The sequence below is a fragment of the Antedon bifida genome, chromosome 6 (assembly GCF_963402885.1).
Source record: "Antedon bifida chromosome 6, ecAntBifi1.1, whole genome shotgun sequence".
Lineage (NCBI taxonomy): Eukaryota > Metazoa > Echinodermata > Crinoidea > Comatulida > Antedonidae > Antedon > Antedon bifida.
Window position 1 is genome coordinate 26716441 of NC_136231.1, and position 20674 is coordinate 26737114.

Genomic DNA, 20674 nt, shown 5'->3' on the forward strand with positions numbered 1-20674 from the left:
CTCAGCCTAGCTAGGCCTAGAAAATACTATTTTTAGGCCTAGCTAGGCTAGAAATCAAGTAAGTAATTATAGTAGGTAGCCTTTCCTAGCTCAGAAACCAAATAGAACAATAATCGGGGAGCAAATTGAAATCTTAGGCCTATGACGTAATACGCCTGCATGAAAACCGTATTGAACACAGACACGATTCGGTCCGGGACGATTCGTACCAGCTTCGTAAAACGTAAACAAAGTTTCAAAATGGCGATTTTTCGATCGAAACAGAACAGAAATGTAGTAGGTTTGGTTTGATTAGTGGGAGTTGCATCCCAAGAAAGCTTAAAATTAGATTTTTATTTTAATAGATAGCTTAATAGTTTATCTTGAAAGGATTTTAAATTCGCTTTGAAACCTTATCTAGAAAATATGAAATTTAATGATTTTTTACCATCATTTAAAAAAAAATTAAAGTAAAAAAGTTTATACATAAAATAATGATATTTCTTGAAACAAAAAATCTGTGGAATTTAGATCACAGTTTTTATCATTATTTACGCTTGTAGTTCAACTATTGAAATACGTTTATTGATTTCATTTAATATCAAAATTATACCATTTTCTAAGTGTACTAAAATAGCAAAAATGCCAACATTTTCCACGAAGCGCGCCCTCACAATGAATGAAATCAGTGATGCGTTACCAACGCGGCTTTCCGACTGTACAAGGCTTTTTGAAAAGACTGAAAAAAAGATAGTGAACACATAATGGCTGACACTCTAATTAACAAAAGGACAATCTTAAAATAGACACCCTAAGTTATTGGTAATCGCTCATTGGTGGTAGGTGGATAGACACCCCAAGTTATTGGTAATAACTCATTAGTGGTAGGTGGATAGACACCCGAAGTTATTGGTAATAACTCATTAGTGGTAGGTGGATAGACACCCCAAGTTATTGGTAATAACTCATTAATGGTAGGTAGATAGACACCCTAAGTTATTGGTAATCGCTCATTAGTGGTAGGTGGATAGACACCATAGGTTGTTGGTAATCACTCATTAGTGGTAGGTGGATAAGTAGTGGGTTGTCCCGTTACAGGTAATTAATTATGTACATTTCAAAATCTTTAATGTACAGTACTATGTAATTGTCATCTGTTTTTTCATGAGTCCATTATATATGATTTAGAAATCAATTTTCTACTATTTACAGCAATTTTAACTACATACTTTTAATGATTTTCAATTTCTATTTAGAGACGATTTTTTTTTTGTGTTGTTTTTATGTTCCATTCTCTTCAATCAAATCCATCTATTTGTTGTGCTATGTCTATGTTCAAATCTTTTACCATCATGTAATGGATGTTTTTAACATTCTTCAATTCAGATAAAAGCTAGCATTTACAAATCAGCGTAAGTGGAAGAAAACATTGATTCATTACAAAAAAAGTTCACAGAATTTGAAGTAGGGATGATTGTGAAGCAAGTATGAAAGGCCTACGTAAAGTCTACTTACCTTTTAAGAAGGCTTATATATTCCGCTTGCCGTACCATACTTGTCTTCATCATTATGGCCTGGAAACAAGGACGGTCAATAGCCCATAGTTTGGTCGTTGTTATTGCTAGAAAAAAAAATACACTTTATTTTTTAAATGGTAGAACTATTTTTTGGGATGGTAGAAAAAAATCTTTGATTGTGCATTTATCTGGGTTGGCATTTATCAATATTTGCTTATATTTTGCTTAAGTTGAAATATAAGAAGTGCTCAAGCAAATAACTTAAGCTTATTTATCAAACATTCTTAGCAGAAAAATTGTCTTAGGTTAATTTTACATTGCGCATGTGCAAAAATAAACTGTAGAAGGCAGGAAATTATGTCTTAAGACGAAAAATCATTGCTTACGCGTGCGCATTAACTTTTTTCTCTTATCGTAACTTGTTTAAATACAGTTGTTTTTACTTCAGATGTTGATGATAATGTAATACATATTTATCCAAATATTTCATTATAATTCTCATAGTTCATCAAACATACCATGAGGACAAACACTAGAATTTAAGATACAATTGAGAAGGATAGTTGAGAACATACCTTTGACGGTAGCAGTTCTTGTACAGTTGTACAGTATAGCTAACTCACCAAACACCTTGCCCCTGGTCATAGTGGTGAGGTATTTTCCTTCCTTGGTTACCTCAACCTTACCGTCTGTAAAAACCAATTAAATACAATATTACTGTTTAACAATTCATATCCGATTATAAAATTCTGCAATGCATCGATTTTATAGTCATAGTTAAATCGTTTATCAATTTTAAAAATTAAAATAATATTTTAATAATTACACATGTGATTCTTAAATGCCAATAACATTCCATAATCGATTTCTGATTTTCATTAATTTTCATTTGAAATACCTTACTTACAGATTGCTATTGACACTAACAAATTATTCATATATATTATTCTCATGTTTTTTATGGTATTTTTGTTAGTAAAAATCACAATTGTGTTCGACAACAAAATCAATTACCAATACAACTCTGAATGTACTACAGTATATGACTGCCAATGGCCTCCGATGAAATGTTTAGAAAATTATATTCGGAGTAGAATTGTGTCTACATTAGCATCTACGGGGTGGGATTATATTCGAGTATGTGATTATACAGTCATATATGGTATTTTCAGTTTTTAACTGGAAACAGAGAAAATTCAGATCAGGACCTCTACAGGAAGCCAAAGTGTACTTTCTATATTAAATAAACATACTTCACATAAAATTAATTAAATTGAACATTGAGATAAACACTTTAATTCTAATCTGATACGCCAAAGTAATCCCAATACAATTTAATATAAGATTTTAACCTCAAGAGAAATTGAAAAAAAAAAAATTCAAAGCTATTTAGAAAATCTATTTTTAAATATATCCTACAGACAACTAATTTAAATAATCTGATTCTTCCTTCTCCTCATCATTCCGGTGTCAATTATTTAAAATCGATTCAACATTAATAAAATTTGAATTGTTTAGAGAATCAATCCATACAAGTCCAATTTCCATTTTAAAAATACTTAGAGTAAAAAGTAAATGTCAACATAAAAATGGCTGTACTAATTTTCCATACGATGTTTAACATTAACAATCACTATTTAATTTTGTGCTAGTCTGAAAATCCAAGAATCTAGTGTATAGCAAGTAAAGGATTCCACTAGTGTGAATAATGTCTGGTGAATAATGTAACTATAAAATATAGTTAATGCAATTCAGTTATAGATAGTTATAATACTAGAGTCCATGCTAGAAGCTAACCGGAGCTCGTCAGCAACAAAAGATAGGTAAATGCCCTATGCAACTACAACAGACAGTATATTGCCCTATGTATTTTAGTGACCTATGCAACACATAGAATTAGATAATGCACAACCATTAAGCTCTGTCTACACTATCAAACTAGTTTGACTAAAAAAGTGTGATGTGCCCAAATAATGTAGTGATATTCCCAAATATGGTAGTGATATGACATCATTATGTCCATATATGGGCACATCACATTTTTTTGTCAGATAAAGTTTGATAGTGTAGACAGAGCTTTAGAATAATCCCAATATTCATTTAGTAATTCAAATAAACTGGATAATCAAAATATTTATTATTCTTAACAGTAACACACACAATATTGAACCATGTTGAAGTAAATTATTTAATCAATTAGAAATCGCTTAATTACCTTAATTAATTACAAAACATAATAGTTTCATTAAATGTAAGCAACAAATGCTGAATGACAAGATTTTGTTTATTAGTAAATTAGTTGAGCGATGATGATGGGCTTAAAAGGGAAAGTACCCTTAAATTCAAAGACATTGTATAATAATGATTGTAAACAATATTTAACTTAAAATACATAAGAAAATTTAGAGTTATTTGGTGTTAAATATGCAACTAACTTTTTGGTTTTTTTTAACATTATGTAATCATTATTAAGATTAATATCATTATCATTAATAATGTTTTGTCATCTCCACATTTTGGGATGTTCAGGTGTGGCATTGTAGCTTGCTACTGATGTCAGGTTTCTTGGTTCAAATTCCTTTTAAAGCCTTTAATGAAAAGATTATGTTCATGATCTGTGTTCATATTAAGATCTGCATACACTATCAAACTTACTATGATGTGATGTGCCCAAATATGGTAGTGATATGCCCAGATATGGTAATGGTAGTGATATTACATCAACATGTCCATATATGGACATTTTTCTTCTGTCATATAAAGCAAAAACAATAAGCATTTACATTTTTTTTATTGGTAAATTATTTTTTCCATAATTGATGTAAACATTTGATTATTCATTTTTCTATGATATTTATTCTCATACAGTAGTGTTGTTTCTTTATTGCATTTTGTACTGCAGAATATTCATTCTCTCTGGTATCACTAATATGGACAGCAGCACAATGCTCATGTCATTTTAATAGGGAGGTTTCGCAACCTTACGAATACGATAACGAAAACGGATACGTCATACATTTGTGAAACTTTTGAGCTGATCCCCATTTCATATTCGTAAAGCGTATTCGTGTTGACGAATATCACCAGTCATATTCGTAACTACAAAACGAGTATAGTTTTTGATATATTTTGCACATTTTGCATTTGAATCAGGAATGATTCATGATTATAATATAATTATAGATTTATTGAAAATAATTTACTAAAGTAATTTACTAAAATGCCAGTCAATTTTGATAAATAGCAGTATTTAAAGTCCTCACTCGCTTTGATAATACGCTAGGCCTAGGCAGCCAAGCACCAAGCAACACGTACCACCTGCGCTTCGCTCAAATTTACCGCAGTCATATTTTGGACGCGCCTCGATATTTCGTTGCCATGCGAAACAGATTTTTTTATGGCTTACGAAAACGAATACGTGCGCGTGACGTATCCGTTTTCGTTATCGTAGTCGTAAGATTGCGAAACCTATCTAATATTCTTAGTACAATACCTTGCATACAGTTATACGCAAATAAAATTAAATGATCCACTCAGCAATTTCAGACAATAAGTTGAACAATGTAAAGTGGTCAATTGTTGTGGTTTCTTTTCAAATTCTTAATTATGATTGAATAAATAACATTAAAAATTATTGGTTTGCTAGTGCAAATAAAATACCATGGAAACAACATCAATTGCTTATAATGCATTTAAACATGTCTTTTTGTCAATGGATTTTTATTGGCATTTTCAACAAAAAAGACTGCTAAAACCTTGCAGCAGTGTAGGCTTATTGTTGGGTTACAATCGGCGAACACAAGCTCATATAAAGGACGTAGAAAACCGACGATTCAACATCTTCCAGCTCCACTTTGATAATAAAGTTTACTGTACGTACACCAAAGATCAAACATCCCCCTCTCCACTTTCCCCACCTCTTTGATAATAAAGCTTATTTTCAAGTACTCTACGTACACCAAAGATCAAACATCCCCCTCTCCAACTTCCTACCCTCCCCACCTCTTCGATAATAAAGCTTACCTTCAAGTACGTATACCACAGATCCAACATCTCCCCCCCCCCCACTTCCCACCCTCCCCCACCTCTTTGATAATAAAGCTTACCTTCAAGTACGTACACCAAAGATCAAACATCCCCCTCTCCCCCTTCCCATCCTCCCTCACCTCTTTGATAATAAATCTTACCTTCAAGTACGTACACCAAAGATCCAACATCCCCCTCTTTGATAATAAAGCTGTCTTTGCTGTACTCTACTGGGTACATGCAGTCCACAATTTCTTGGATCTGCGACAACTCCAGATTCTTCATAAAATCGTTGTCTAAAATGGCAACCTTGATACATTCTTGAGCACTGTAAGAGAAAATATATAATCATTGTCAAAAATATATAATTTGCAGAAAGATAGTATTTTTACTCAACAGTACAGTTCATAATACAGGTAAAGGTAAAATTCCACATTCAAGATACATATATAATAGAGTTTTGCTTTTCAATAGCGAATAAACAAATCAAAATGATTTAACTTAAGTGTTATTTGTTGTTTTTTGCTCTTAAATCCTGTCGGTAAACAGCTTATCCTTAATTAAGAAAGAAAACGGTCTTCGCTGCAGAAGATTAAAGTAGAATGGGATTATGGGAGATTGTAGAATTCTATCATGTTGATTCGCAACGAGAAATCACAAATATTGCTGGCAAAGAAACATTATATTAAATCTATTGAATGCTTTGTCAGATCTTATAATCTGATAATGTATCAGTGAATGCTGTTTTTTTTATCATCAAGTAATTATACTGGTTGGTAGTGACTGGGGATATCCACTTTTAAAGCCTTCTACTCCACTTATACTAACACAGCACCAACACAAGAAATGAATAATAGTGTTTTTCCACACCTAAAATACAAATTGTATTATTTTGTTTGGGTATATAATAATATTACTCAGGTATATCATTGTGATGTATAAATTAATTTATTGATTTTAGTTTAATCTAATTTCCAACTTGAATATTAATATCTTTTTATGTTGCCGCCGTCGCAACATGCTATTGCAATTGACTGTGTTTTCAGGGACAAGCACTCTTCTACTTTATACAATAAAACAACATCATTTTGTGATTTGTAAAATACAGTTACAAGTTTATTGAACTAGAGTAGTGTACTGTATATATCTGGGGTTGGAGGAGGAGAAGGGGTTGAAGGAAGAGAAGGGGTTGAAGGAGGAGGTGTAGGGGGAAAGGAGGGGTTGGAGGAGGAGGTGTAGGGGGAAAGGAGGGGTTGAAGGAGGAGGTGTAGGGGGAAAGGAGGGGTTGGGAAGAAGAGGGGTTGGGCAGAAGAGGGGTTGGGGAGAGGAGGGATTGGGGGATAGGAGGGTTTGGAGGACAGTTCAAGTCAAGTTGAATCCAAGAATTAATTACTTTCTTACTGCTACTCTTGGACTGTTGACTACGACATTGGCTTTTTAAATGTTATTAGTGTGAAGCCATACACATGCAGATTTTAAACTTGGATTTGCAGCAGAGCTGATAATATGGCCCTGGGGCTGGACATCTCTGTGTTTTGTCTGCAACAGCTGACAGAAAATCCAACATAAGATCGTGTGTTTATCGCAATTACCTATTTCACTCTGCTAGGACGTATAAATGCTTTCAAAATAGAAATGACAGGTTGAGACAGAAAGCACGACGGCTAAACTTGAGTGGTTAGATACTAACAAGTAAAAACCTTTAATTAAATACAACTGATCTTATACTGTTATAATAAAAACAATTAACATTGTGTTAAGTTTGGAGAAAATGTTCAATATAAATTAAAGTCCTGAATATTCATTTTAAAACTTCAAACATCTAATAATTAATTTGTAAATATTCTTGAAATTGAATAATTTTGACCCTGAAGAAAAACTGGTTTTTGAAACACCATTTTTATAAATGACACAACTGAAAAAATACTTGGTTTTCCAATAACAAAACTAGTTTGAAAACTCCAATCTATTCCAGTCTCAATAGTCAAAATGAGAGTTAAAAAATAAATATAAATAAAGGTTTAATGTTATGAAAACAATGAAAATTAAATTAGAAACTGTAATTAAAGATATAAGCATGGACTTATTAAGCCACAGAGTGGTAACGGCGTGTAATGAAATACATCAGCAGGCAGACGCTTGATTACAAGAGGCCGTTGACCATAACACGATCTTGTACGTTTCAACCAGATTAAAGCGCAAGAATATACTTAAAATTCATCTTGTTACCAAACACAATTCAACACATTTTGTAAAGAGAATACATTTATTTTTTTGTTTTTTGATAACACTTATAGCTTTTCTGTTACATAAACTGTTTAGCAAATTAAATACTAATGTTTCTAAATAGCATAGTAGCAAATAGTACTACAGTCAAATTAATTTATAGATGTTTCTGGATGGTATATGCTGAATAATAAAGATCTACCCTGACCAGTGTACACGATAACAGTGTTTGTAATACAGATACGAAATAAGCCATAATAGACTTTCTACCTTCTCTGTATGAAATGGATATTTAAACAGTCAAATCATTTCTAGAAAAATAGTCCTTAGTTACATGTAGCACATTTCATTTTCCACTTGCCTATTTCTTCAACTTTAGCTGAAACAAATACACCCAATTAAATTACTCATTAAGGTTTTTGTAACGACTTAATATGTTGAAAATCATCAGTAAGATTTAAGCTTAATCAGATTTGAAGCGTGTACATTGAGACGACGACGTTTGCGAACTACGTGCTTCAGAAAAAATACTTCAATTTCTATACAAAAATCAATAATGAAAACATTTTATAAATAGCTCTACAAATTATTAGACAATTTTGAACCAAAAAAATGAAGAAAAACCAACACAACTTTCAAGGTGAATTAATGAATTAATTTGTTGATAAACCATTGAATAACAGTAATTGATTGTTGGCAAAATGGAAGGGTGAATAGTTAGATGAGGGGGTGAATAGTTAGATGAGGGGATGAATAGTTAAATGAGGCAGTGAATAGTTAGATGAGGAAGTGTATTTATAAAGGAGGAGGGATGAAGCAAAGATGCTTTAAATATAATTATATAAAATACGACGAGCTGTGCTGGGGTATTGGGTGTGGGTGGTGAAAACTGAAAATTTCAGACGAGGCGAGCCATGCTGGCTACAGCCCTGGTGTAAATGAATGGAAGGGTGGATGAATGAATGGAAGGGTGGATGGATGGATGAATGAAGGGATGGAGGTTTTTGTATGAATGAATGGGTTGATAAGGAAGAACCATTGCTTCAACAATAAATAATTATATGGATACTGTAGACAAAGCAGTAATTAAGAATTGAAGGATGGATGACCAAATGAATTCAATGGTTGATGACAGAATGTGAGTATGGATGAATAGCTTTTAATAAATACCAGAACGCACGTTTCCAGTGTAGGTATCCTGCCTGAAGACTTAGCACGAGATTGGCAAAACATTCTATCACCATGGTTACACATGACAGACAAGTGAAATGGTAATTGTGATCCGGTGAGTGCAGTGGGATACCTCTCCTCGTATTACTCACCAATGGCCAGGCATAATCACTTTTTTTGGTTAAATTACACTAAAAGCACACTCAAGCACATTATTTGTAAATACTTTGAACACAATACAGCAAGTCACTGACTTAAGCTCTGTCTACACTATCAAACTGTATCTGACAAAAAAATGTGATGTGCCCATATATGGACATGGTGATGTCATATCACTACCATATTTGGGTATATCAGTACCATATTTGCGCACATCACACTTTTTTTTTCAATAGTTTTTTTGATAGTTTACACAGAGCTTCAGAAAAAGTATAATACAGACACTACTATAAAATTGTGCTATGCTCAACTAATTCTATCAACAGATACCCTTTAAATGTTAAATAATTTTTAAGTATCATAAAGATGCAACATTCATTGATTGTCAATAACGATGGGCATATTGATTTTAACAAATGATGTCCGCACTCATTTATATGTTGCATCATGGCATGACAAGAAATCTAATTTTCTGCAATCAAAATAAAAATTAATCTTGTAGAATATCTAATTATCGGATTGAATTTGTTTCGTTCGTTCGTTCATTAAAAACCTAGCTTTGGTATAGTGTCAGATAAATTTAGGGCCGGTTTAAAACCCAATTCATGGTACACCACTCTTGTCATAATTTATAAACATGGTATGTGAATTATTTATGAAGATACTGCATCTCAAAAATCCCAAAAAGTCTCAAATTGACTAAATAATCTAATTTTTTTCAGTTGTTCTCACATACAGAAATGTTAGATATGTGTTTACAATCCACTTGATAATATTGAGTACAGAGTTACAGTAGGTCATCTTTACTCATAATTGCCCAGAGGGATACCTTCGTTTCGGCTTAACAAATGAACATTATCCTTAGTTGTGTCGATGAATTTGGGGCGTTCCATACCTGACAGCCGAAATAAGTGGCGGCCAATGGACTGTGCCTGGCACATACAGTAATAGTAGAAGTAGGTCTAGCAATAGTAGCAATATGCTATCTGGTAATGGTATCGGATTTCATCATATCCATTGAAAAAGAAGAAGATATTTTATTAAATTAGAAATTATTAATAGTAATAGGTTAAAGTTCAGACATTGTTTTTGACTTACGATTTGGGTTTGGGATGGTATTTCAATGTTCCACCAAGTGCTAACTCCTCTATACTGGTACCTGATTCAGCTGAGATACCAAGACGTTTTTGTCGAGTTTGTTGATTTTGGATAACTTGTCTCGTCACTGGCCTAAGCACTGAACGATATTTATCTAATTCATTTCGTAAATGGCAAATAATTTCTTCTTTTTCATCAAGTTCTAATTCCAATTCATCGATTAAATCGTCTCTTTGCCTCAGTTCTTCTATTTTTTGCTGCAGTGCATACTGGAGGTCCCGTAAAGTCGCCATGCTTACCATCAAAGAGTTTAAGTAAAAACTTGCCTACTTGTTAGTTCACGCCAGGTGGTAGAAACTAAACCGCATACGGATGGCTAATTGAGTGCATTCACTGTCAGCATCAACAATATCGTTTTCAGATAAGTATAAACGTAAACCACGATTTTTCAGATAAGATTTCAATCTTGGGGAAAGGCTTTATCGCCTTGCTCCAATGCATCGCCATGCGACGTGAAGATTGCCGTCACGCGAAACTAGGACAGAAGAAAACATGTTCGTTAATTTGACCCAGCCTAAAAATTCCAAGATGATTTCGTAGATTCACACGGATGAGGAAGTACCCTACCTAGAAACGGAAGAATACCTTACAAATTACTTTTCCAGGCAGAGTTTATAAAATTCCGGAATTACTGTATGTGTACTCATCCATGACGATCTAAACATTGGTGGTCGCGGTGAGCTTCAGTACTTCCCATGGCCATGATATGCAGTGTACTCAAAAGGATAAATTCAGCCCAGCATCTCTCAACTCATCAAAATAAATATTCCAAGCGGACATCTAATTATCCTCCAGGTTGGCTCTGCACGTGGCTCCACAATAAACAATCCAATTAGTAAGCGTAAACATCATGTTCTAAATGATGGTTTTGTGAAATTATAAGAAAAGATACATGTTCACATGAAACCGCGGGAGACGAGCTCAAAGGATCGAAGAAGCCGAGGAGAACTTTTGCTTACAATTATAGAGGGCGGATGTTCCGTATTGTTCATGCACAGACAACTAGGAGTAATAGTAATAGTCAGGAAGATCTTGGTAGTTCCGTTGCTACGGTATATAAGTGAGAAATAAACCAAAAACGCAAACCGAAATGATAAATAAATAAAACAGTATGTATACCAATATATTTACTGTAATATTATAAATATATGTAATGATTCTTCTATCAATAATAAAGGCTCAGGAAAAAATGAAACTGAAATTCGAGTGTAAACTTTTTATTACGATGGAGGATGAATTATTAATATTATTCATTTTCAGTTCCCTGGGCCTAAAAAAACAAACACCAACAGTTTAGGTACTTAGTTTAGAGTAACAACGAAAGATTTGCATTGAAAAAACAACATACAGAATGGATGGGTGAAAACATAACCTCCCTATCAGACTCTGAGAAACGTAACCTGTGTGATGCTTTGCAAATTACAATAAGTGTGCATAGCGCCCTCAAAACTCCGACGTAACATAATACTGTATTTTAAAATATTTATGTGTAGTCAATCTATTTGTTTATTCGATCAGAAATTATTATTTGAAATGTTTGTTGCCACTATTACCCGTTTGTTGTTTAAGCGGAGTTAGCATACGATTTCTTTCGTACGTATTTCGCAAACTCTCATCAATCCCCAGCCACTCGAATCTCCCTCATTTTCACGTCAAGAGTTAAGTTGCAACATTACGTGACCCTCAAATTTCAGATGTTTCTATTTATTAATGAGTTTTTTTTATAATGAATGGAATTGTTGTCGACGATTTCGCACGCAACTGCAAAGGGGTTGTCCCTTATCATCTCGCATCTCTTTTTTGACGAGAGACGTATCATATTTACTATTATTAGGGATTTGTGAAGACCAACTACCTAACTATATCGGATCAATCGATGTGTCGCCAGTCGCCACCTGGAACTAGGAACCATCAAATACGGTGTTCAGAGGCGAGGAGCGGGGAAACACGTGTCAATACGTCCACATGGGCACAATGAATTAAACGTAGTTGACGAGAGACAGCTCTTCCTTCGTATCATCTCCTTTTGACGACGAGAGACGATGCGGCCTATTATCTTCTTGACGACGAGAGACACCTCATCTCCCATTTTATACCGTATCTTATGTTAACGAGAGACAGCTCTTCCTTCGTATCATCTCATTTTGACGACGAGAGACGATGCGGCCTATTATCTTTTTGACGACGAGAGACGGTTGCCGATTACCTTATCTTATGTTGACGAGAGACAGCTCTTCCTTCGTATCATCTCCTTCTGACGACGAGAGACGATGCGGCCTATTATCTTCTTGACGACGAGAGACACCTCATCTCCCATTTTATACCGTATCTTATGTTAACGAGAGACAGCTCTTCCTTCGTATCATCTCATTTTGACGACGAGAGACGATGCGGCCTATTATCTTTTTGACGACGAGAGACGGTTGCCGATTACCTTATCTTATGTTGACGAGAGACAGCTCTTCCTTCGTATCATCTCCTTTTGACGACGAGAGACGATGCGGCCTATTATCTTCTTGAAGCCGAGAGACGGTTGCCAATTACCGCATCGTATGTTGACGAGAGACAGCTCCTCCTTCGTTCATTTCCTTTTGACGATGAGGGACGGTGGGCATATTATGGTTGTTGCCCATTATCTTATCTTGCCTTACGAAAGTTCGAATCTGATAAATTACATTCAAAAGGATCTTATCAATAATTATTTCTAAAAAAACCTTGGTATCACAGACATCGAGAATAATTGCGTACGATGTAGCAACGGTTATGATGTCATGATGACGCGTGGGTAGAAAAACAAGAAAACAGGATAAATATCTATCAAGTGATGTTGACATAAAAAAGATAATAAAAGTCACGTTTAAAAGAATGACGAAGGCAATGGAACGGTATTTTTAGAGAAAGAAAAGAGTATCTTTATGTCACGTGGGCGATAAGAGATAAGATGGATTAGAATTAGATGTTTTTATTCATTGCAATTTGACACGTTATTCAATTCCCAAGTTAAATAAAATCACTGTTTGCGTACGTCTATTAATTGGATTAGCTATTTACTAAACAGGTTTAATTCGTCTCGTTTGTTTTAGATTTCTGATGGTATACCGCCCTCTATAACTAAGGGCGTGAAGATCCAATAGTACATTAGTCCTAATTTGATTTATTTTTCTCGCGCCTAAGATCTTGTAATCGATGGTATCAGGCGCCTTTTAAAAATCGAACACATTTATTGTATTGAGCGATTGGAACACCTAAAGTGTGGCGCGGTAATGCTCTCATAACTAGATTAGTACTAAAGCAATTCAATTACAATGCAAATTCAAAGCAAAATCAATTTTACAGTTTAAATAAAGAGTTCAGAAAGCATTCATTATCTTTATTGGTCGTGTGGAATATTTGGCAAAAAGTAACGAACCGAATCTAAGCTAGATCAACCTGTACTAAAGGCGACATTGTTAGTTCTTGCATGAGAAACCGACAAGATGACGTCTGTTGTCCAGCCGCAATGTATTCACCACAATTGATACCGTACGTCTGGACATACGAAATAATTAATATTTTTACCAATTGTATGTGAGTGAACATAAAACACAGTCCACACCTGTGTGTTTCTGATTAAATCACGACAAGAAAAGGGGCTTAATTAAATAACATTTCTTCTATTAGATTAGAATTATTTCAGGATTTATTTTAACTGTCCTACCCCGAACAACATGTTTGTAATGGACACGGTGTTTATACACAGAGTGACGGGAATTTAGGTTCTTACGATTTTTACGAGTTCCTAAAAACATAAATTTTTCTGTAATTCACAAATTTTGGGGAAAACGGTATTCAAAATATACCGAGGCCTATAATAAACGGTATTGAAAATATACCATTTTTTAAAAGAAAATCTATATATGGCCTGATGTGTAGACTCAATTCAAGTGAAAATGTTTTAGTCTCAACAATTATAGATGTCAAAGATGCTCTCCAGGTGGAATGCCATCCTGAGATGAGTAGTAGTAATCAGTACAGTCTTATTATTATAGTATTTTAAATTAATGTTTATGTAATTTTACTATGGACCAGAGATTCCGAAATAAAAGATTGAATGAATGAATACATACAGTGTTTAATTGGCAGCAAAAACAATAGGCCTACTAATACTAATATGTATTGGAAAATGTCTCCTAAAACAGTAATGTATTACTATTCTGTAATGTATTCATTCATGTCCTGATAAACATTAGCTAGCAGAGATGCCTTGATGGTTTGTGGGTCATAAGCACGAACTCAGCAACATATAAGCATTAAACATGTTGCAATAAATCGATTTGTGTTCGTTCGTCAACTTGTATACTTAGTGAGTTAGCTGAACGTCCCACAACCAAAGCATACTAACATCACGTGTATTCTCTCATATTTAATAATATTATGTACGTATTTGCCTCGTCGTCGGAGAAAATAATATATTTAAGAGTAAGACAACTTGGATGAATGGCTGGTATACCAAAGCAGAAATCGCAAAACTCCTTTTGAGACAATACACGCATGAATCTTACACGATTCTTCCAAAAATCAAATGAATGGAAATTCCCTTTGACCTCGAAAAAGGTCCCTCATTTTCCACCGACCGAATTTTTACAAACATTATTAAACAGGTTAATTTTGAAAGAAAGTACTATTCATTTCACATAAAACAAACCATTTGTCTATAGTCACTGTAAGTTGTAAAAAACACCTACAAAATTAAAATCGTGTAGGAGAAAACATCCGGATGGCTTACTGCAGTAAGTGTAAAGTGTTGAAATTCTACTTTGATTCGGTCGACACCCATGGAGGATTTTTACTAAATTATTTTAATCCTCATATTTAGAGCTAAAGTTCTATAAAAGCCCACACACAGTATACAGGTTCATACATCTGATTACCCTTAAAGCTCTGTCTACACTATCAAACTTTATGTGACAAAAAAATGTGATGTGCCCATATATGGACACGATGATGTCATATCACTACCATATTTAGGCATATCACTACCATATTTGGCCACATCCCACTTTTTTGTCAAACTAGTTTGATAGTGTAGACAGAGCTTTAGTAACAGCAATTCTCTAAAGCTAAGTAGTTTTATTTAACAATATGCTGTTTTACATGCCATGTCCATGTTATATCAGTTATTTTTGTTCTGTAATCTTTGGAAATTAAATGAGACATCTATCTAGATTTTAGAATTGACAAATTGATACATAGTTATTGTTTCTCAATCAAAGAAAAATCTCAATATTTCTGTCACGTACAATGTAAAAAATATTAAACAAGAAGAGGATTTAAAAATGAAATAATGTATCAAATGTCTAAAATAACCCATAAATCAGTGATGCAGTACTTCTTGTTTGTATACAATCAATTAAAATGTCTTCAATAAATCTATAAATCATACAGTATTACATTCATATAATAATTTTGATAAAATTCAAGCCTCTTAAAATATCATATGCTTTTCACTTTTTGTATTTAATCATGTTGCTTCATACTAATTTGCTATACTAATTGATATCTAAAGCTCTGTCTGCACTATCAAACTAGTTTGACAAAAATAGTGTATCATATAAAGTTTGTTAGTGTAGACAGAGCTTTAGGTGCAATAACTCTGTTATTTTATTTATAGAAAGTACCAATTTCACTTAATTCTTTCACATAACCATATTAATTATTATTATTTTCAACACCTATTTTTCGTGAAATATATATTTGTATAAAGTTGTACTGTCTTTTTAGAAAACGTACAGTATAGTGACCATGCATATAGACCATGCATTTTTATAGTTATTTCTTACTTACAGTACAAAAAAAATTGAATTTATTTAGGCCATACTCTGATATTGTGTTGCTTTCATACAGGCTGTTGCAAAATGGACTGTTGACGGCAAAAAGAGTATACGCCCCTGACAATAGTTAGCAATCTACTTCATCTTTCAACCTTTTATCATTACTCCCAAGTCTATCATAAAATCTTTAAGCATCACTTAACATGTGAGAGGACTATTCCACGGATAACAATAACATTCATGTTGGCTCCCTTATGCCTGGCTGTAAACATACAGAATAATAGCATGCCATATCTTTTTTTGGTACACATTTTAAAAGCACTACGGCACTTACTCAGATGTTTTAACCTCTGCAGAAGTTCATTATAAACCGACTGCTTGACAGAACTACAGATTTATGACGACATCATCACGGTATGCGTAGTAAACTATAACACTGCTTAATAATGTTCTCTAAAATTCTTGTTCTACTTTTACCTAAATAAAACTCAATAATACATGAACATAATAATATTCTTTTACAATAATAATACAATTAATAGTGATTCATTTTATTATTATCATTAGCCTCAAAATTAGTCTGACTTCTTTGATCTGATGGGTATACATCTGATGTAGATATTTTAACTGCAAGAACTTTCAGAATGTAACACTTTCAGGTTGAACAGAAAAAGCTAAACCACAATGTTGAGTGTAACATGTAACATAACTAAAACAGAACAGTTGCTAATAAATTTAAAAAGTATAATATCTCATATCTTAAATTCCTAATTAGGAATATTGGTTAGATCAGGATTAAATTAATATATGCTATGTTAGGATTCAATCTTGAATATTGCATTCTTAGTTAGAAATAATCAATGTTTATTTGGTTCTAATTTTATACATCCATGTTTGGTTTAAGATCAATTGTAAGCTGTTTTTTACACACTGTACAGTATGGAATGAAAAACTGGTAAATGGCAACTAAATTAGGAGAAAAATTCAACCATGGAATAAGACAACCATTTTTAACACATTGTAATGTAAGTAATTCATTTTTTTAATAATAAAACTAAGAAATAACCTAAGCAAGGCATGTAAGCGTTGGTTCCAAGACAGAAATCTTTTGGATGTGTATTGTTGGCTGTTTAAAAGAATCAAGATTTTGTTCATGATTTCTTAATGGTTTCTGATTTTCTTTTCTTTTTTTTTTGAGAGGGGAAGGGTTGGACAAGTGCAACTGGTGGTTTTTGTGAAGGATTAGGGGGTGGGGGGTAATTATTATTATATTTCAATTTAAATATCTCAACCACCTATGTTCATTCAAAGTTCAGATTCTTATCCGAATAACATTAGGAACATACTGGTACTTCTGAGAATAGTTGACATGGCAACAACAAGTATTGAAATACCAGAAGCACTTATTGCCAACACATTTTCATCATTACAAATGTCAGCATAATGTTACTAGATGCAAGAACTAGAAATAGAATTGAAACGGCTGACTTATATGTCATTTCTGATTCCAATAAATCTATATTTATATCAGGTTAATTCATCTCCTTCCTGTAACTTCAATCTTAGATTCTATTTGTGTGCAGTCAGTGCCAGTGAAAGTTCAACCTTATTCAGAACGATGAATAATATATTCACAATTAATGCTGCAGAAATCCATTATAAATATTAGTACTAAACTTGCAACTAAAATTAAATTAATCATTAGTCAATGAACTCTAATGATCCTAAATAATTCTTAAGTTTAAACAATCTAATAAATTACACTCGAAGATATTAAAAATACTATTACAGTGACAAATCATTTTCTATAATTCATAACTAAAATATGCAAATATTTTACTGCTTGGACACTAAAGGTCAAATAATTAGGAAACTTTTGATTTGTGATGTCTGACCTATGACCTAACTATGTCACGTTAATTTGTTGTGCGCATACAAAGAAGTTGGGAAGTGGTTCTGTGCTCTTTGGTGGTTTTTAGGTTCAAGTAATGGTTGGTGACACATTCATTGACATGACCTGTTCATGTCCGGGTCATCGCAAATTGAAAGCTATTATCTAACAACCCATCAAAAGTGACCTCAGGTCAACTATGGACATCCTCAGACTAAATGTTCAATTTTCGAGATTTAATGTCTTGAATATGATCCCAATATTGGAATGAATTGACCATAAATAAAATAAAAGTATTAAAATTATTTTTTGGGACAATATTTTGTTTGTTTGAAAATATTTTCTTGTTCTTTAGTATCACTATTAATATTGCTAATTAAAATATTTAAAAAAATATAATTTAATTATTAATTGGTAAACGAATGAAATTATCTTGTACATAAACAGATCTACAAAACATGTTCACTTAAGCCTGTTTATTGATTGATGCTGAATCCAGCAAAGTAACAATCAACTCTCAAGCAAAACTCTTCCCTACGGAGCCAGGTGCTCTTAAATTTCAATTCCCTTAGGAGATAGCAGCAGAGTGGCAACATGGTATTAATATATTTATTACTTGAGGAGATAATGAGTTTATCAATGGAATATGCTGAAAAAGCTGGTGAGTACGGTCTGTAAGGGGTTCTTTCTTACATTCATTAGATTATAAGATGAAATTGATTTGGTATTACTTACAATCTCGGTCCGACTCAAATTTCAGATTGAAGCGAATTGAAATACAAAATAATTACAAATGTTTTCATCAGAGAATTTCAAAGAAGCTGATCTACATAATTACCACAATTTTGTATTAATGATTGAAACATATTTTTATTTGTTGCTAATAGCTAGGCTATTATCGCAAAACATGACATAATACTTTTTAAATTTTAATTACAGTAATAAATATTGATCCAGAAAGGTTTTTCCATGTGGGATGATGGTGAGAAATACAGAGTAGGTCTGCATCAGGAGGGAGGGAAGGTTGGTAAGGGGAGGGGAGGTTGGAAAGGGGAGGGGAGGTTGGAAAGGGGAGGGGAGGTTGGAAAGGGGAGGGGAGGTTGGAAAGGGGAGGGCCTCTTCCAAATTTGACCGGCTGTTATCATGCATTGAATCAGCCTTCATCAGACACCAAACTTGTTAATCACAAAGTTATACAGTCTATTGAAAGGTCAAAATAAATGTTGAATTGATTTGAATAATTTCATAAATGAATGTATTTAATTACTGTTTAATTAAAACTGAGATCACCAATGATGTAATAGTCACATGAACAGCAGTTTGATATATCAGTGAAGCATTTTTTTTAATAAATAAAATAAATTCCTGTTTAGAAAGAGTCTTCTTATAATTATGCCCTATTAGGTTAGCTTATCACAACTTAGATGTGAACTTTAATTTACACCATTTTCAAAATAGTGTGAATAGTGTGCTAACGAGATACAGTAAGAATAGGATTCAAACACATATAAATTGATTGATTCCCGAAGGTGACGTTTCGTTCATAATCAGAATATTAGGTTAAGGGCCATCAGCATTTACATTCAGCCATGAACCTTCAAACTGTAGACTTCACCTTTTCTAATTAATTACATACATTATGTTGTATCTATTAATTTTCTTCTAATCCCATCTGATAGGTTCCAATCTGGCATAATAAGATTATTGTCAAATAACCGAATAAATTATATATTTGAGAGTTAAACAAAAAAATATTTGATGTATATTAAGTTTAGAAAGGTTGCCTTTATAATATGCATTAACTATTTATTCTTTAATGTTTTGGGGCTGAACTTGATTAGTTCTGACTATTAAAGTTAGTCGGATGTGTTTATGTATAAATAATAAATAATCATTTTACAAATTAGAGATAGAAAATATATGTACAAATATTAGAGAAAGTATAACAAAGTACTATTTGTGTAATTGGAAGTGACATACAGTACATTGTCATACATTCAATCATTTAGTTTTCTTTGAAAAACTGATTTTTGCATAGTTTCAATTGAAAATGTTGCTGAAAAATAGAATCAATTTAACTTTAGAACTGAATACACAATTTAAAACAAAAACACACAAAAAGAAAATATATTTTTTCACTCGGGGTATAAATTTGTTGGATAATTAAGGACACAATTAGTAATTTGTTCATTGTAATGAAAGTACAAGAAAGAAGATTGAAAAAAACGATTGAAATTATGTCGTAATTTCTGGCCAATTCTGACAATTTACAAGCATTGCAAACAGTAATATTTATCTAAACAATTACAACATTTTAGTTAACTTAGACAAGCTTCAAATAAAATCTGTGACTAAATCAAGCCTACCTAAATCACTTAATTCGACTACAAAAGGTGACCCTGGCTAGAGAGAGGCCTACATCCAGACTAAAAGTCAATACTGGGACTATACCCGACGATATGCTTGTCAGACGTAGGAAGTGGGATTAGACTTGAAGTGGGATTATACCTGAGTACTGAGATTTTGCATTGGGAACGTAGACGTTAAATTTATACAAAATATTAACCCGTTGTATCAACTGTTGCTTTCCCAACACCATACTGATACTTCTCTAACTATATCCTTCAGAGCATAGATGCCAAATAAACACTTATCTTAATATATATGGTTCAGTTAAAATCAATTATAGAAAGATGATTTTTGTTGACATATGCACAATTTTGGCAATTCTGTTCGTA

General features: G+C 33.0%; 1 protein-coding gene across 5 annotated transcripts in view; it reads right to left on the reverse strand.

Annotated features, from left to right (window-relative positions):
* Nucleotides 1–20674, reverse strand: part of LOC144845274 (cGMP-dependent protein kinase 1-like) — a 68929-nt gene that overhangs the window by 25980 nt on the left and 22275 nt on the right. The window contains exons 1-4 of one of the 5 annotated variants that reach the window (XM_078702464.1): nt 10176–11152; nt 5684–5850; nt 2072–2185; nt 1495–1600 (exon numbers count right to left, since the gene is read on the reverse strand). In XM_078702464.1, coding sequence (XP_078558590.1) covers nt 1495–1600; nt 2072–2185; nt 5684–5850; nt 10176–10477 — 689 coding nt within the window. In that variant the 5' untranslated portion in view covers nt 10478–11152. Of the gene's footprint in view, nt 1–1494; nt 1601–2071; nt 2186–5519; nt 5525–5602; nt 5621–5683; nt 5851–10175; nt 11153–20674 lie in introns of those variants that run through there. The other 4 variants (XM_078702465.1, XM_078702467.1, XM_078702466.1 and 1 more) reach the window with 4 other exon arrangements.